At 39.4% G+C, this 18,653-nt stretch overlaps 1 protein-coding gene across 3 annotated transcripts in view; it reads left to right on the plus strand.

Annotated features, from left to right (window-relative positions):
• Positions 1-11,121, plus strand: part of LOC139134821 (apicoplast pyruvate carrier 1-like) — a 29,411-nt gene extending 18,290 nt beyond the window's left edge. For all 3 annotated transcript variants that reach the window (XM_070701881.1, XM_070701883.1, XM_070701884.1), the window contains 2 exons: positions 9,695-9,849; positions 10,291-11,121. In XM_070701881.1, coding sequence (XP_070557982.1) covers positions 9,695-9,849; positions 10,291-10,346 — 211 coding nt within the window. In that variant the 3' untranslated portion in view covers positions 10,347-11,121. The remainder of the gene's footprint in view (positions 1-9,694; positions 9,850-10,290) is intronic.
• Positions 11,122-18,653: the final 7,532 nt, after the last annotated feature.

Here is an 18,653-nt window from a genome sequence, read left to right on the forward strand (position 1 = left end):
TACAAACACATTATTTACACATCACGTGAAGAATTAACAATATGATTCTATGATCAACTAACAGCATAATTTCTTGTATTCAAACAAGCCTTTGCTTTGTAGCTAAGTATGTCCTGTATCCTCTAGTGTCTAAAGGACAGGATGGATATTGCTATACAAGCAAAGTTCAAGTGCACAATAATCTAGCCAGAGAGAAAACAATATGGAGCGGGGGCAGTGTTTTTAAGAATTATATGCACATATGCAAATTTTTCAAGGAATACAAGTTTGTGACATGATTAAAGCATATAATTTCAGTGAATGTGCAGTGACAAATAAGGGAGCGTTCAGTTTTTACGGCCTGGGGGGGGCCGGCAAAATCTTGTCGCTGGTGTTCAAAAAAATATAGACCCCCCCTGCATTTTTTGTGAAAAAAAGATGACCCCCCCCCTTGTCAGACGAAAAAAATTGATGACCCCCCCCTGAAAAATAACCAAAACCCATATGTCAAATTTACCCGCATGATTTGGATTTGAACTCCGGTACGCGGCGCACTTTATATGTGTAGCAGAGATGCCAGTGCACAAACTTCTCAGCCACATCCATTGAAACGTCTGTTAATTAGGACGACTGTAAGGCAATTTTTAACTTCATTTCCATAGACAACTCATGTCCATGGACATTGTATAAAGTAAACTTTATTGGAGTGGTTCGCCAAAGACAGCCCTTTGGTTAAGAGGGTCATGGGCCATTACGTAAAGTCAACTTTATTCTAGTGGGCCACCAAAGGTGGCCCGCCGGTAAAGAGGGTCGATCATGGCTATTGCATAAAGTAGATTTTACTGGACAGGGCCGCTGAAGGCGCGCGGCCATTACCATTATTCAGTGCGTGATCCCAGGGGTCCCTCAAAAACGTTCCTAATACAAGCCGCGGCTTCAATTGGGAATTTTACAGTAAGATTGCCGTGGAGTATTACATAAAGTCAATTTAGGCCAAAGTAATTAAATTGTTTGTTTTGCGTCCCAACCCGCTTAGGTTTTTAAGGTTTTCATAAAAAAAAACACAGTGTATTTGAATAGGAAATTTTAGGACATGGCCGCTTAGCTTTTCTGAACTAAAATTTTGTTACAATTTTTTATTTGCTGCAATCAAATTACATTGTGTTAATTTTCTTGTGTGTGTTTTTCAGCCGCTTAGACGCGTACCTTTTCCCATTTAGAGTGGACGCAAAACAAAGAATTTACTTACTTTGGCCTTATTGTAGTGGGCCGCCGCAGGCGGCCCGCCGGTAAAGAGGGTCGGATTATGGCAATTGCATGAAGTAAACCTAATTGGAGTGGGCCGCCAAAGGCGTCTGCCCGTTAAGAGGGTCATGGGTAATACATAATGTATATTTATTGTAGTGGGCCGGTAAAGAGGGTCGAGCATGGCCATGGCATAAAGTGAACTTTATTGTTGGTATTATGTTTTTGAAAATGTGGTGACCCCCCCTTTGCGGATTCCAAAATTACGATGACCCCCCCTGGATTTTGCCGGCCCCCCCGGCCGTAAAAACTGAACGGTCCCTAAGAGCTGGGACAGATATGAGGACAATGCAGTTCAATGAATCATAGATTATTCAGCATTGAAACACAGTCTCTCTACCACCAGTCTGGAAACGTGCCTGGTTTCTTTGTGAAAGGACATATGGACAAACAAGTGATGAACACCTTTCTTTTTGTGTCAGAAAGTTGAGACAAATAGTCATGCATATTATTAAGAACCTATTTGCATCTCACAGAGACAAATTACACATTTTCCTGCAGACATTTTGAAATCTACATTACTGAATTATTTTGATTCAAAATGGAACTACAGTATACTGTGAACTTAACTACATCAATTTTTGATGCAAAGAAACACCAGATTGCAAGAAAAGGAGAGCATAATTGTGACAGCCAATCATATCACACTTCAAATGTATAGGTTATTGACACCTTTAACAATACCTGTTTCCAGTCTGTGACTGAAAACAGATACTGTTGAGAGCAAAATATTTTGCGTCAGATCTGAAAAAAATAAGCGTTTTTTCCCCAGCATCAAACTTTTGTTGAACATGTCATATACGCTGTAATACCACAAACCCTGAATACAAACAGACCAGAATTGTGGAAACGTATCCCTGCAATGCCTGATTACTGTGGCTTCAAATTATACTCAATTTGCTAAGAAAACTTTGCTGTAGAAAACCAGTTGAGACACATTTCACAAGTGGTACGTGTGACGTCACACAGTACGGAAACCTTACACATATTTATGAGCACATGTAAAACCTATGGAATTCACAGATGTCAAAGGGGAAGGACGCCCAGCAATTCTGTGTTCATCAAGACAAAATCTATGAAAAACTGGAGCGAAATCTGTCTTTGTTATTCACTTTCACATAGTGATATTGCGATGGTGTCTTTTAATAGACCCTGGTTACAAGTGGAAGTGATGTAACACACTAGTGCCTTCAGTTTGTAATACCCACTGCACTGAGGCTTATAGGGCTTCCCCAGCAGTTGACTATTGTATTTACTAGGCCCTTACATCATTCTACCTATAACCAAAGAATTCTAAAAGGGCCCAATGCGCTATCAATAATTGCAAGGGAATAAAAAAGACTGATTTCGCACCACTTTTTCTTAGATTATTTTATTGATGAACACCAGATCACTGGGTAACCTTTCCCTTAACCTAAGTGACGACCAATGTTCATGGCCACTTGTGCCACCAGGCTGTTACCTGTGTTGGGACAATACTATCATTAAGAACCTAATATGGCTTATATTTCCATTTGACTTAAGCCGGGTATTAAACTTAAAAACTTTGGCTAAACAAGACAACAAGATACATGGCTGTATGTAAAATGGGTTTTGATCTATAGATAAAAAGTTGGAACTGGGTGAAAAAAAAATGAAGAATATTGATAAGAAAGTGTCACACTCCTAAGAAATATTGATTTCATTCCTCTAAATAAAATTTACAAATCAAGAAGACAACAGAGAAACAAATAGCTGTAACTTCACAAGAACTTTGTCAATTTGTTAAGGTCTGTGCATGCATAGACAGTAGAGGGGGAAGACTATACTGTCTATGGTCTGTGGTAATAGTATCCATGTATATAACATTTGAGCTTACCTATAGTAGATTTTAACTTTAGCTGAAATTAATTTTAAGAGATCATCTATTCTCCTATTTGCAATTCCCTTCAAAAACTGATACTTCATGGAACGGAGAATCTGTAAAACAAAGCAACAACTTAAATATCAATTATTTCGTCAAGCATATACATTAAAGAAAGTTCATGAAAACAATATGTTCACTTTGATCAAACTGGCAAAATTGGACTTGCTGTCATAAAAAAACACAGCCTGAACTTTCTTCGGGTCATTTTCTCAAACATCTTTGGGAGAATTTTATGCTTTGAAGTACAACATAAATGTATGGTATATTGCTGCCCTCAGGGCAGATTGGTAGATAGGATGAGAAATGTATGTCTGCCCTAAGGGCAGCTCTGATATATTGCTGCCCTCATGGCAGATTGGTAAATACACTGTGCAATGCTGTAAGAATAGAAATATATGTCTTCCCTCAGGGCAGCTCTGATATATTGCTACCCTTAGGGCAGATTGGTAGAGAGGATAAGAAATGTATAGTTGCCCTGAGGGCAGCTGTGATAAATTGCTGCCCTCGGGACAGATTGGTAGATAGCATAGGGAATGTATACATGTGTGCCCAAAGGGCAGCTCTGATATAATGCTGCCCTCAGGGCAAATTGATAGATAGCATAGAGAATGTCTGCCTTGAGGGCAGCTCTGATATATTGCTGCCCTTAGAGCAGATTGGTAGATAGGATAAGAAATGTATGATTGCCCTGAGGGCAGCTGTGATAAATTGCTGCCCACAGGGCAGATTGGTAGATAGCATAGGGAATGTACCGGTATACATGTGTGCCCCAAGGGCAGCTCTGATATAATGCTGCCCTCAGGGCAAATTGATAGATAGCATAGAGAATGTCTGCCTTGAGGGCAGCTCTGATATATTGCTGCCCTTAGAGCAGATTGGTAGATAGGATAAGAAATGTATGATTGCCCTGAGGGCAGCTGTGATAAATTGCTGCCCACAGGGCAGATTGGTAGATAGCATAGGGAATGTATACATGTGTACCCCAAGGGCAGCTCTGATATAATGCTGCCCTTAGGGCAAATTGGTAGATAGCATTGAGAAAGTATATGTCTGCCTTGAGGGAAGCTCTGATATATTGCTCCCCTCAGGGCAGATTGGTAGATACACTTATCCACTGCTGTATGTTAGATATACACTTATCCACTGCTGTAAGGTTAGGAAATGTATGTTTGCCCTGAGGGCAGCTCTGATATTTTGCTGCCCTTACGGCAGATTGGTATAGGAGAATTGTAAGTCTGCCCTGAGGGCAGCTCTGAAAAATTGCTGCCCTTAGGGCAGATTGGTAGATAGCATAGGGAATGTATACATGTCTGCCCCAAGGGCAGCTCTGATATATTGCTGCCCTAAGGGCAGATTGGTAGATAGCATAGAGAATGTATATGTCTGCCCCAAGGGCAGCTCTGATACATTGCTGCCCTTAGGGCAGATAGGTAGATAGCATAGAGAATGTATATGTCTGCCCAAAGGGAAGCACTGATATTTTGCTGCTCTTAGGGCAGATTGGTAGATATACATATATCAAATGCTGTAAGGTTAGAAAATGTATTTTTGCCCTGAGGGCAGCTCTGATACATTGCTGCCCTTAGGGCAGATAGGTTGGTAGCATAGAGAATGTATATATATGCCCCAAGGGAAGCACTGATATATATACATATATCAAATGCTGTATGTATTTTTTCCCTCAGGGCAGCTCTGATATATTGCTGCCCTCAGGGCAGATTGGTAGATAGGATAGAAATGTATGTCTGCCCTGATGGAAGGTCTGCTAAATTGTTGCCCTCAGGGCAGATCGGCAGATAGCATAGGGAATGTACACATGTCTGCCCTGAGGGCAGCTCTGATAAATTGTTGCCCTTAGGGTAGATTGGTAGATAGCATTGAGAATGTATAAGTCTGCCCAAAGGGCAGCTCTGATATATTGCTGCCCTCAGGGCAGATTGGTAGATAGCATAGAGAATGTATAAGTCTGCCCAAAGGGCAGCTCTGATATATTGCTGCCCTCAGGGCAGATCGGTAGATAGCATAGAGAATGTATATGTCTGCCCCAAGGGCAGCTCTGATACATTGCTGCCCTCAGGGCAGATAGGTAGATTATAGCATAGAGAATGTATATATCTGCCCCAAGGGCAGCTCTGACATATTGCTGCCCTTAGGGCAGATAGGTTGATAGCATAGAGAATGTATATGTCTGCCCCAAGGGCAGCTCTGATATATTGCTGCCCTCAGGGCAGATTGGTAGATAGCGTAGAGAATGTATAAGTCTGCCCAAAGGGCAGCTCTGATATATTGCTGCCCTCAGGGCAGATTGGTAGATAGCATAGAGAATGTATAAGTCTGCCCAAAGGGCAGCTCTGATATATTGCTGCCCTCAGGGCAGATTGGTAGATAGCATAGAGAATGTATATGTCTGCCCCAAGGGCAGCTCTGATACATTGCTGCCCTCAGGGCAGATAGGTAGATCATAGCATAGAGAATGTATATATCTGCCCCAAGGGCAGCTCTGATATATTGCTGCCCTCAGGGCAGATCGGCAGATAGCATAGGGAATGTACACATGTCTGCCCTGAGGGCAGCTCTGATAAATTGTAGCCCTTGGGGTAGATTGGTAGATAGCATTGAGAATGTATAAGTCTGCCCAAAGGGCAGGTCTGATATATTGCTGCCCTTGGGGTAGATTGGTAGATAGCATTGAGAATGTATAAGTCTGCCAAAAGGGCAGGTCTGATATATTGCTGCCCTCAGGGCAGATTGGTATAGCATAGAGAATGTATAAGTCTGCCCAAAGGGCAGCTCTGATATATTGCTGCCCTCAGGGCAGATTGGTAGATAGCATAGAGAATGTGTAAGTCTGCCCAAAGGGCAGCTCTGATATATTGCTGCCCTTAGGGCAGATCGGTAGATAGCATAGAGAATCAGGGATATGTCTGCCCAAGGGCAGCTCTGATACATTGCTGCCCTCAGGGCAGATAGGTAGATTATAGCATAGAGAATGTATATATCTGCCCCAGGGCTGCAGCTCTGACATATTGCTGCCCTTAGGGCAGATAGGTTGATAGCATAGAGAATGTATATGTCTGCCCAAAGGGCAGCTCTGATATATTGCTGCCCTCAGGGCAGATTGGTAGATAGCAAAGACAATGTATATGTTTGCCCTAAGGGCAGCTCTGATACATTACTGCCCTCATGGCAGATAGGTAGATAGCATAGAGAATGTCTATGTCTGCCCAAAGGGTAGCTCTGATACATTGCTGCCCTCAGGGCAGATTGGTAGATAGCATTGAGAATCTATATATATCTGACCCAGGGGCAGCTCTGACATATTGCTGCCCTTAGGGCAGATTGGTACATAGCATTGACAATGTATACGTCTGTCCCAAGGGCGGCTCTGATATATTCATGCCCTTAGGGCAGATCGCTAGATAGCATAGAGAATGGATATGTCTGCCCAAGGGCAGCTCTGATACATTGCTGCCCTCAGGGCAGATAGGTAGATTATATAGCATAGAGAATGTATATATCTGCCCCAAAGGCAGCTCTGACATATTTGCTGCCCTTAGGGCAGATAGGTTGATAGCATAGAGAATGTATGTCTTCCCCAAGGGCAGCTCTTATATTGCTGCCCTCAGGGCAGATTGGTAGATAGCATAGAGAATGTATATATCTGCCCAAGGGCAGCTCTGACATATTGCTGCCCTTAGGGCAGATAGGTTGATAGCATAGAGAATGTATATGTCTGCCCCAAGGGCAGCTCTGATATATTGCTGCCCTCAGGGCAGATTGGTAGATAGCATAGAGAATGTATATGTCTGCCCCAAGGGCAGCTCTGATATATTGCTGCCCTTAGGGCAGATAGGTAGATAGCATAGAGAATGTATATGTCTGCCCCAAGGGCAGCTCTGATACATTGCTGCCCTCAGGGCAGATAGGTAGATAGCATAGAGAATGTATATATCTGCCCCAAGGGCAGCTCTGACATATTGCTGCCCTTAGGGCAGATAGGTTGATAGCATAGAGAATGTATATGTCTGCCCCAAGGGCAGCTCTGATATATTGCTGTCCTCAGGGCAGATAGGTAGATAGCATAGAGAATGTATATATCTGCCCCAAGGGCAGCTCTGATACATTGCTGCCCTCAGGGCAGATAGGTAGATCATAGCATAGAGAATGTATATATCTGCCCCAAGGGCAGCTCTGACATATTGCTGCCCTTAGGGCAGATAGGTTGATAGCATAGAGAATGTATATATCTGCCCCAAGGGCAGCTCTGATATATTGCTGCCCTCAGGGCAGATTGGTAGATAGCATAGAGAATGTATATGTCTGCCCCAAGGGCAGCTCTGATACATTGGATGGTAAAAAGGCGTACAAAGTCGTGTACAAAGTCATCAAGCCTTGCTAGCGACCGCTGCAACAATGATTGCAGCTATCAACGATCAGAGTACGTACCATCGACCATTGAGGTATGACGGAGTAACACCTTGCATTACTACTTTTTGCAAGTTGACCGTGTGATCATGGCAAACGTGTTGATATATTATGTATTTTCAACTTGTCTTGGGAAATTTGACTTACCTTTACGCTTCATCCTTTATGAAATAACACACCAGCAAGCTAAAGATCGTTCTGACACAGTGCCGGGTAAGGTACGACTACAGGTATGCCCGGCAGGTATGCTCTCTGCAGCGTGCGTCGGCACTTCCATGACTTGCCGCGCTTACGCGGACGGGGACTATTTTCAAATAATTTGTGACGTCATTGAATGTTGTGCAGATGTTGGAGCTGCCCTGAGGGCAGCGCTGCCCTCAGGTCATTTTTCAGTTGCAACTTCTACCGCCTGCTGATGACAGCAAGCTGCCGTTGTTGGCCCGTTTACGGCTGGTTCGAGTAGCCTTTCATGCTTGCATCGTTTACATGGCCACTGACATACATAATATGCCATGTGTCAAACCCAGTATCGTCTAGGAGTTTGCAAACGTACTGAGTTCTGTTTCACCTATACGGTAACGAAGCTGAAGCGAACCATGTTGTCAACAAACTTGGTAGTACAACCAGCGTATCGGACGGGGACTGCATGCTGAGCGCCAGCCAGACAGACGACAAATGCGTGCGTGAGGACTAAAAAAATGTGATAAATCGTTCAGTAAAACATTATTATCAATATTGTGCACCATTATCAAGATTTATGGTTTTGTGTATTTCATGGTTTATCCGATACTTTCCCTTCTTTTAAATGCGCAGTCCTTTTTTCGTTTGCCAAAACAAAACTTGCTCGCTGTGGGGCCGCAATGCTGAATAATGGAATACATTATCAGTAATAATGTATGGGTATGACGTCACAAAATTCACTGGTATTGACAAAGCTATAATATAATCTTCTTTAAAACCGCTTAATATTCGATTGGTTTGAAATTGGTTATTATCATTTGTTGGATTGACTTCAGTAATGTATGTATAAATTATGTAGTAATTTTTATATTTTGGAGCAATTTTTCATGTTTTTGGTCAAAATGTTCTGAGAAATTTGGTAGGAAGGTCCGCCCGGATGATTCAGGTTTTTTTTTACAAATCGCAAAAGAAAATCTGATAAACTTTATCTTGGGGCAATATTGGTTTTTTTTTTGCCGTAACAATATTCCAAAAATAATCATCAAAGTTCCAATAATCTCTTTCTCCGGTTGATTTTGTATGCAGGCTTGTAGGAATTACCTAATTCGGATTTCTTGAAATTATAGCAAAATACATACATTTTTGGGGGAATTTTTTCGGTTTCCGTTAAACAAAAAGTTTGTCTGGTCAATTGAGCTATGGTAAAGTGTTGGTACTCAGGCGAAGTGCGCCAGAAGCCGCAGCATGTACCGATAGTGATCACAAGTTGACTTTCCCCGTGTGTCCGATGTTCATCAGTATTAAATTGACAAACCAACCATACCTATAGCCTTATTTATCGTGAATATCGCAGCGAAGCTATATCTAATGCATTAGTTATCAGCAAAGAAGAGATAAAAGGAACGAAAGGAATTAAAAAATCAAAGGGAGATCGAGGAAGAGTGGACGACAGGGTGATAGTGAAATACAAATGAACTTCCTCTTTTCCAATTATTCTGTCCAAAGAGCGACAGACCCCGTACAATGCTGAGACTGATACAGGAATTGGAAACAGTGACTTGAAGATCAATTATAGACTATCACCCTTTTCTTTCCGAGGAACGACAACCATTTAAATTGATTTCCACGGTCAACGACGAGTCGACGATTGCAAGTTTTCCAGTACAGCGAATAGAAAGTATAGTCATGAGGCTGTACCCAAAGGATCTGCAGTTCGATGACAGCAAGACGCCCATTGCCGATAACGTGTGCATATACAGTTAAAATGTATCGGATTTACTTGCCAGAACATGGTAATTTGACCGTTGTCATAACACTTATGAATTATTTATGCACAACCAATCTTGTTTGCATTTAAACGTCTGTGGAGTATTGAAGCATGTCTCCAATCCATTGCAGGTCCTTTGGTGAAGAAAACGCTGGGCCAAATTATGGCGTTTTGTTTACTGCAGTAACGGTTTCGTCGGTATCAGGAACATTATTTGCTAGCACCCTGTCTGAACGCATCGGATGGATTGGTCTTTTTTATTTTTGTGCGGGATGTTCACTTGCTGGTTAGTACGATACTACTAAATTGAGTAAACACAAACGATTTAGTGTACTGCTTAAAGCGGAATTCAGTTGTACCGTGTTAAAGGAATGAGCTATCTCAAAATGTTTCATGCAACATGAGAAATAGTTGGGTATTCCTACAAAATGAACGCATGCTCTACAGGCTTCCAGGAGTAATGGATGCAGTGCTACTTATACTCCAAATATGCATTTGTGGACAATCTCTTAATTCAGATCCATTTCTATGGTCAGTTACAGTTTTATTTAAACGCATCACATATAAACTATTCATAAGTTTCACATATTATTATTACTTTTTCAGAAACTTTGAAAATTGACGTGTAAATGCCTGCAAGTTTGCATACATTAAGCATATCCTTTTGCACATCAAACGAAATATAGAGCGAATTAAACAAAATGCTTAATTGACTTTCCTTCAACAGGTGGTATAATAACCTTTACGTTCAACATGAAGACACCGAAAGGAAGAGATATATAAAGAAAAGGCGGATGCACAAGACATAATATATGGTTTTTAAAAATTTGTTGAAGCGCTTCCCCGACCATGGATTTAAGCGTAGACATTAATCATCTGAGTGTGACTATATTTGGTGTATCCTCTGATGTGGAACGTAAATTATCAGCTTTTATACCCCCTTGGCCACTTTAGTGTTGATCAAGCCTACGTGATACAGACAGAAATTCTGCTTGTATAAAGACAAAATAGACCTTGCCAAGGGTTGTAAATGAGAGCTAATGATTGGCACTCTGTGTTAAAAATTGAGACATAAGATACCACTTCCATTCATTAAAGCCTCTAACGGATAATTAAGGCAACACACTCTTATGAGGTCACTGCTATAGCATCAGGCAAACTTGTGTGTCCCATGCAGACAGTGTTACAAGTCATATGGACTCTGTGGTTATAGACTGAACTAGTTCCAATACGGCGACATAAGTATCATAACAAAACAAACATTTTCCATTTTCTGTGTTACGTCCGATCCCGAAAAAAAGTTGGCTGTTGCGATATAAGAAAAACAAGAGATGACAGTGTTTAGGACATGTCCTTTTATTTTGTTTTGTTGCAGAACATATGTTTATTGTTAATCCTAACATGCTAAGCGAACTATATGATAAGCAACATACTTTTGCGATATTGTCGATCGTCCGTTGCCGTTCTGGCTACCTATAGCCACCAGGAGACAAGTTGTCAACCTGTGGAAGCAGGATTGAAAATAATAAAATTGTGCACTTGTGCAGAGTATACGAAATTATGATTTTATTAGTTATATGTCGCTGTATCTTGTAGTCTAAGAGTAATACGAGCCAGATAAGTTAACAAATACTTAACCGTAGAGTGGTATAGCAATGGAGAGTAGAGTTTTCCAGAGTAAAATCATCTTGCCAATTGCGATCCAGCCTTTTAAGTGTCGTTACGGTATTTCCCCTGCATGGTCACGTCAGCCGTATTTTGACATGAGTTGAACGTTATGAAAGTGATTTCAAACTTAAGTAATATCCCTGTAAGCGTTACCCACCAGTTGAGTGAATGAGTTTACTTAGTAAATACTGCGGTATAAGCCCTTTGTATACGAATGAACATAACATAGTTACGCTGACACGAAGATGGCCTCAATGATCACATTAAACAGTGCTGGAATAAATGCGCTCACTTCAGCGGAATAATACAGAAATATGTCGTGGAAAGTCACATTCAAATTGCGGTCATGGACATACTATAGATAGATTATCCTATGTCATCATGTTTGGTCATCTTATCACTCGTGACGAAGTGGGCCGCAGCCTGCATCCTCACCCATGGCAATACGACCCAACGAAGGGGTGATAACGTGGTATGACCTCACAATATTGCCTACAGCTTATCATACATATCATATTGGTCCTATCTTGGTGTCCCTCTACCTATAAATTTGTAACGCGTACATCTTTCTTTTGATGATAATTTCCGTCCTAAATTTCTATTAGTGTCACTTTAAGCTGTCTGCAGCTTTTGATCAATTATGGTAAAGTTCAACGCCAGAAATATGAGCTACGAGCATTTAATCAAACATACAGAACTAGTGTATTATCTATGTGCAGTAATGTCAGAAATGTAATTTCTGCTCAACAGTGTTCCAAATGACAAAGATAAAGGCTAATAAAACCAGTTTTCACAATGAAAAGCTTACGATTTACGACAGTTATTTGCTACTAATACCAACACCAACGGGAAATGTTTACAACCTTAATTGATAAATGATCAAATGTGCTCGAGGTGAGGTCACCAGAAAAGTTAGAGTTGGTTCCCACTGTTTTTTGAAGGATCTTAAATGTTTGGTACTTAGCGCGCCTAGAAGAAGAACACGAGACACACAATTTGACCAATAAAGATAAGCGAAAAATAGTTGTTGAATTATTGATGCGCATCAATCTTTCTTTGTCGCAGCAAGTTTTGCCTTACGGGTGAAGTATATGTTTTAGATAATTTTTACCCACGTCCTGTACAGTTTCCTATTTTGACAATTTCAGCTCAAATTTTGTGGTTCCAACGCTAATGATCAAAGCTTGCAAATCTTGTTATTATGTTAGGTTAAATGTTCTCACTGTAGAGAAAGAGGTCTATCCTTCAATTTTAGCGTTTTTAATCATTTATCTCATGTCTTTTTGAGATATCAACATGGCAATTTGTTAAAGTCTCCCCATATATAGTCTCAATTGCACACTGTAAAGTTAAGTGTTAAAGGATAGAACACCAATTAAACGCCTTTTTGTAACACTTTTTGAACGCCTCTAGACGTTCAGAAATCTAACACTACGTGTTCAACCAACGTTCAATTTTTGAACATACGTGTGGAGATTTTGAACGCTACGTGTTCATCAGACATTATATTGAACACCATGATGTTCCATATCTGAACACACGTTGCACAGGAAATGTGTTCAAAAAATTGAACGCTTTTACGCGTTCAAAGGGCTGTAACACTTTTTGAACGCATGGACGCCGTTCAACGATAAGTGTGTTAAAGGCTAGAACACATGATGCGCGCTTGTTGAACACCTTTAATTTTGGGCGTTCACGGGGTGTTCAAGCCTTGAAATAACATTACAGACATTGATATCCAGTAAAATTATTTTATTCTAAAAATACACGAAACATTTCTAGAGTAAAATACAATAATTTACTGTGAAATGGGCAAATAAGCATTGCAATTTGTATGTAAAGTTTGTCAGGGGAAAAAACCAACAGTGTTAACACCTTCCTATCAAAAACATAAGCAATAAAAATCACCATATTTTGGATTACGTTTTATGTTCATACTTGTTTAAAATGTACAAAAATAATCTGAAAAAGCTCAAAATTTGGCATACTTATTGTGTTGAAAAGTATATGTATGAAATGCATACTCCATTTTTGTAAGATGGTTTCTTAAAGACATTTCCTCTTGTATAGACAATTGTAAATTTTGAAGAAAAAAGAAGTTAGTCAAGGCTTCTCTGGTGCACATGGTATATAGTTGTCCACACTAAAGTAAACACATGTCAAGTTGTCAAAGTGTCACAGTAAGGCACAACATGCAGAAAGTGGGGAAAGTGGGTCCTTGGCAGGGTAAAACCTATTTCCTAGTCCAACAAAGTCCTTCATAAACAAAAAGTTTGTTTGTTTGTAATATCTTGAAATAAACCCTGAAATAATGGGTGACATTTAAAAATATACTTCTCAGAAATTTAAAACATATTCATAAAGACCTTTCAAATTCTGGTGTCACCTGCTATTAATTTTTATACAATTTTTTTTATCAAAAATGGTAAAAATCACCCTTAAAATGAAAAAATGTACATTTCATCATAACTTGAATATATCACATTCTGGTAATCCCTTTATGTCTTAAAAATGTCTGAAATATCTTTAATGTTCTAAAATTACAATGTTGCAAATTTCTGCATAATTTGAACAATCTGAAAACGACTATCAGTAGAGATCTATGTCCTAAATATCAAAACTGTTCGATTAGCAGTGTTGAAGAGATTTTTTAAAGATTTTTCGACCAAAAAATGACAAAAATTGCCATGAAATATAAAAATTTGAATATTTCATCACAACTAGCACAAATTTGACTAAGGTCATTTTAGGGACATGTTTACCAAGTATTGAAGACGGCAGAAAAATAGAAGAAGATTTTTGCCAAAGAATAGCAAAATTAGCCTCAAAAATATAAATTTGCATATTTCATCATAATTTGAACATATCTGATTAGGGTAATCCTTAGGACCTTTAATCCAAATATTTAAGGATTCGTACAGGCTGTTTTGAAGAAAAACCTTTGGATGTATACAAATTTGATGACAATGCTACACATCCACCTATTTAGCTGACAGCAAAGCTAAAAACCAGTTGCTAAGTACAAGAGACGTGTTGAGCTACAATACAAAATAATCTACGGTTTGGTAGCACGCCATGATCAACTAAATGTTACAAGGGCATAAGCTTTCAAAGACGTGAAGTCTCCTTCATCAGATGCAAGGGGGGATGAAAAATTGAAGCAGAAAGTGACAGAAAATTCAGAGTGAAAATTTCAGAAAAATCAGTAATTCTGAGCGGACATTTTTACTCTGAATGGTCTGTCGCTTTCAGCTTTAATTTAAATAAGGGAGACTACACGTCTGTGAAAGCTTATTCTCCGGCAACATTTAGTTGATCATAGCATGCTACCAAAGCTTAGATTAATTCAGAAGAAAAATACAGAAATTTATCAAAATTCAGTTACTGACCCTTGGAAGTTTAAATGTACATTAGAGATGAACTGAGGTTCTCAAGCTTGTTTCCAGACAGCTACCTGTACACTCATCTTCTTCGTTATCTGTACCACCAGCTTCTATAACAACTCTTCGATTTTCAGTTAAATCCAACTTTTTACATCCTGAAAAAATGCAACAATAGGTAATATGGCGAGATGAAACTTTAAATGAAAGACAAGGAGCTGATTAGGTTAAGAAAAGCGGAGACTTTCATATACAGTGCCTCTCTTCAATACTGTTACAAAATATTTGCTGCTTCTTGTCATCAACTGATTAAATAAAATAGCCAAACTCTCATATGCTGAAACAATACATTGTATACTCTACGATGTTTAACTGATGTTTTACATGCGATTGTGTTTGCTAAAAGACATGTATTAGATGTGATTACGCAGCAGTACTATGCAAGGCGTATCGATCGCGCTGAGGTCACGGGTTATCGCTACATCAGAGTTGAGTTGACCCTTGACCCGAGTGAGATCGATCGATAGGCTATGGCCAAAAGTACCACTGCGTAGTCACAGCTAATTGTTGGTATAGCAGCCATGAAAGAAAAAAAGGTTTCCTCACGTAGTTAAGCTATTTCAAGGTACAATACAATTAATTTCAAAGGACGATGATATAGATGCTTCAAAATCTAATACCCTAATACCTTTTACTATTTTGGAGAGGAAACGTACCCTTTCTGGTCTTGCTTCCGCACGATCACGACTTCAGGGTGCGCTTACAAGAAAAATGTCGCAACTTCCGTTTTGATGCATCATGGGATAGGAAAAAGGCACCAAACTTGAACACCAAGTGTTTAGAAGTAGAACGCCTCTTGCACGCCGATGTTAAAATTAAAACGTTCATGGTGGTTTTCAGATTTTCTTTCTAATTTTTGAACTTTCAACCCGTAATAAACGTGTAAAATTATTTTGTATACTTCCTTTTTTAGAAAAAATATGCTTTCAGCAATTGTAGGCCGGAAATATTTTTCACTTAGTGTGAAATTCGTTACACCAAAATCCGTGTACGTTTACCGGACAGTGAAGCAATAGTAAATTTAATATAGCCATTGTAAAGTAAAAAACACAAAAGATTGTTAATTGTTTCACAGTATTGTAAAATTTCTGTGATGCTCAGTTTTTGAACACTTGAAGGAGATGGTTGTTAACACATAGTGTTCAGTTTAGAACATCATTGTTAATATTATGAACACTGGTGTTAACAATATGAACACTAGCCGTTCAAATTTGAACACCGACATGTACATTTTGAACGCGTAAAGACGCGTCTAGCGTCCACTATTTTTACAGTGCAGACACCTGTCATTTATTCGTTAACGTTAATTGACACACTATGTATTTCATATGGCGATAGACCACTTAGTCACTTCCTGTATCTTTGCGAAGATAGTTCCGTTGAAAATTAATGCCAATCTTTTTGTTATGAAGACCTCAAAGCCCACGGGTTTGTGATATTTTAGTAAGAATAGCACAAAGTTCATTCAAAAATCACATGAGCTTGGCCGGTCGTAATATAATTGAGCCGTAATCAGTTTCGTTGTGAGACCCACCTCAAGAGTACGAGTGAGTGAGCCTTTAATTTTGCAAGATCTTCATTCAGAGCGCTAGTTTGGCCCTTTATATCTCAAGTTTTCCGTGGACCGTTCGAAACAAAATTTTGACCAGTGTACAAGCTAAGGTTACCCTAATCGTACACCAGTCAACGGAATTCGGGTCGCTGGATGTTTAAACATAGGAACATTTCAGCTACCTTAATGACACTTTGGACGCCATGTGATATGAATTACCGGCCTTGTGGCAAATGTTTTCGGATAAATCCTGCAATATTTGTTGAGTAAAATTGTAAGACATGGATACCAAGACCTGTACACTTCGAAACGGATACCACACAAACAAGAAGATAACAAGGCATTGCACTTTCATTTCTTGAAACCACTGAGCTCAAACTTAGCTGAACGTGACAAAACAGTGTTGTAAAGAAGTCTAAGGTAATATATCATATTCACCAGAATATCGAAACTGCAACAACGCTCAAGTTTTGATTCAGCCGATATTGAGTCTGAAGTAGTTGATATTGTACTCGAGCATTTCACAAAATTTGTACGATAGCAATATACTGGTATGATATAATCATTATTATATCATACCAGTGTCATGTTTCTATATTTGTACCGGTTACTGTAAATCTTTATTCTAGTAATTCACCAAATTTCAACATTTCGCCACTCGGGCTTGAATTCCCACGATTTGCCGGAGGTGTAATTCTTCAAAATTGGCGGCAAATTTACATTTTCAAGTCTCTTCTGTTTAAATTCAATGGCAGCGCCATTCCAGGCACCCGCGTGTCTCGTGAATTCCTATGATTATGCATGAAATGTCTCACGCAAGGTAGGACAATAGAAAGACAAAGTAGTCGAACTTTTATCAGAACTGTAGCTGTTAAGTATCGCTTTTCATATTTTCACAGCTTGGATTTAAAACAATGGTGTTGTGACATGTCTCATGCATACTACGTATTAATCATTGTGAAACTAGCGTTGGCAAGTTTTCTTGTCGACAAAGTATTGTAAATTTGAGGTCGGACTTTGGGGGCCTTGGAGTGAGCATATCTCCAGGCTCTCGGAGCTAAGAGTTGCCCCAGGCAGCCATCAGGCTGACCTTGGGAAATTAACGTTGCGCTCGAAACTTTATTTTCCTCTTTAAACAAAAGAGACTTGAAAATGTAATTTGCTACCAATTTTGAAGAATTACACCTACGGTAAATCGTGAGAATTCAAGCCCAAGTGGCGAAATGTTGAAATTTGGTGAATTACTAGAATGAAGATTTACAGTAACCGGTACAAATTATAGAAACATGACACCAGTATATTGATGGCGCAAATACAGCGATCTGATTGGTCGAGACGCGAAAGGAACCGTGGTATATTGGCGATATACCACGGCTGGCATACTAGCGAGCTCTCAGCTTAAGCAAAAATCCGTTTTTCACGTTCCGCGCCAGAATTTCAATATACTGTTATGATGTAACAGCAACTCGATTTTGACCAGTCCACTTCATATATGCACTGGCTATCGCTCGTGCATATATATCGTGAACTGGTCAAAATCTCGTGGTATACCGTGGCTGGGTATGCTTTTATTGCTTAATTATACTGATTATATCAGAGCAGTATATTAATGCCACAAGTACAGCCATCTGATTGGTCGAGACGCGAAAAGAGCCGTGGTATATTGGCTGGCATACGTGCGAGCTCTCAGTTTGAGCAAAAATCCTTTTTTGACGTTAGGGAGCATTAGTTGTTTACGGGGAGGGGGGGGGTCGGTGGAACTTGAGCAACAAATGAAATGTAAAAAGCGACCCCCCCTCCAAATCAAATTTCTAAAATTTGACCCCCCCCCCATTTCATCAATCGTAAAATGTGACACCCCTTTAAAAAATCATCAGATTTGATTCATTAACCCTTCGCACCCTATGGCCCTAGGCTGAAAAATTAGGCCCTTCAAAAGTGTTTGCAAGAAAAAGAATTACCCACCCCAATTTTTATGCTCAAAAACTGTGACCCTCCCCCAGATGTCACAGTTTGTATCAATAACATTTTACTTGACTTATAATTTCCCATTTGACCTTTGAACTTTCAAAGAATCCTTTTTGAACTCTACAAATAATCACTGGGTAAAATTCCAATATCATATTGGTTTTTCAGATCTGCTCTTTCAAATATAATATTCTCGTCCCGTACATTTATGTCAATTGTCAAACTTTTTTAAAGCACAGATTTTAATAGCTAGTTTTGTATTGTAAAAATATAAGCTTATTCAAAGTTTCCTCACATACCACAAATGTATAGAGAATCAACATTTTTGGTGAAATTCCAAAAGTAAATTTCTTGTACACACATGAACTTGTAATCGCCCTAGTCTAATCAAGTACACTAACATCCGTAATCAAGAGTACATAAATACACAAATTTACCTAGTTTTGCATTGGAAAAAAATTA

Source organism: Ptychodera flava, chromosome 6, assembly GCF_041260155.1.
Source record: "Ptychodera flava strain L36383 chromosome 6, AS_Pfla_20210202, whole genome shotgun sequence".
Lineage (NCBI taxonomy): Eukaryota > Metazoa > Hemichordata > Enteropneusta > Ptychoderidae > Ptychodera > Ptychodera flava.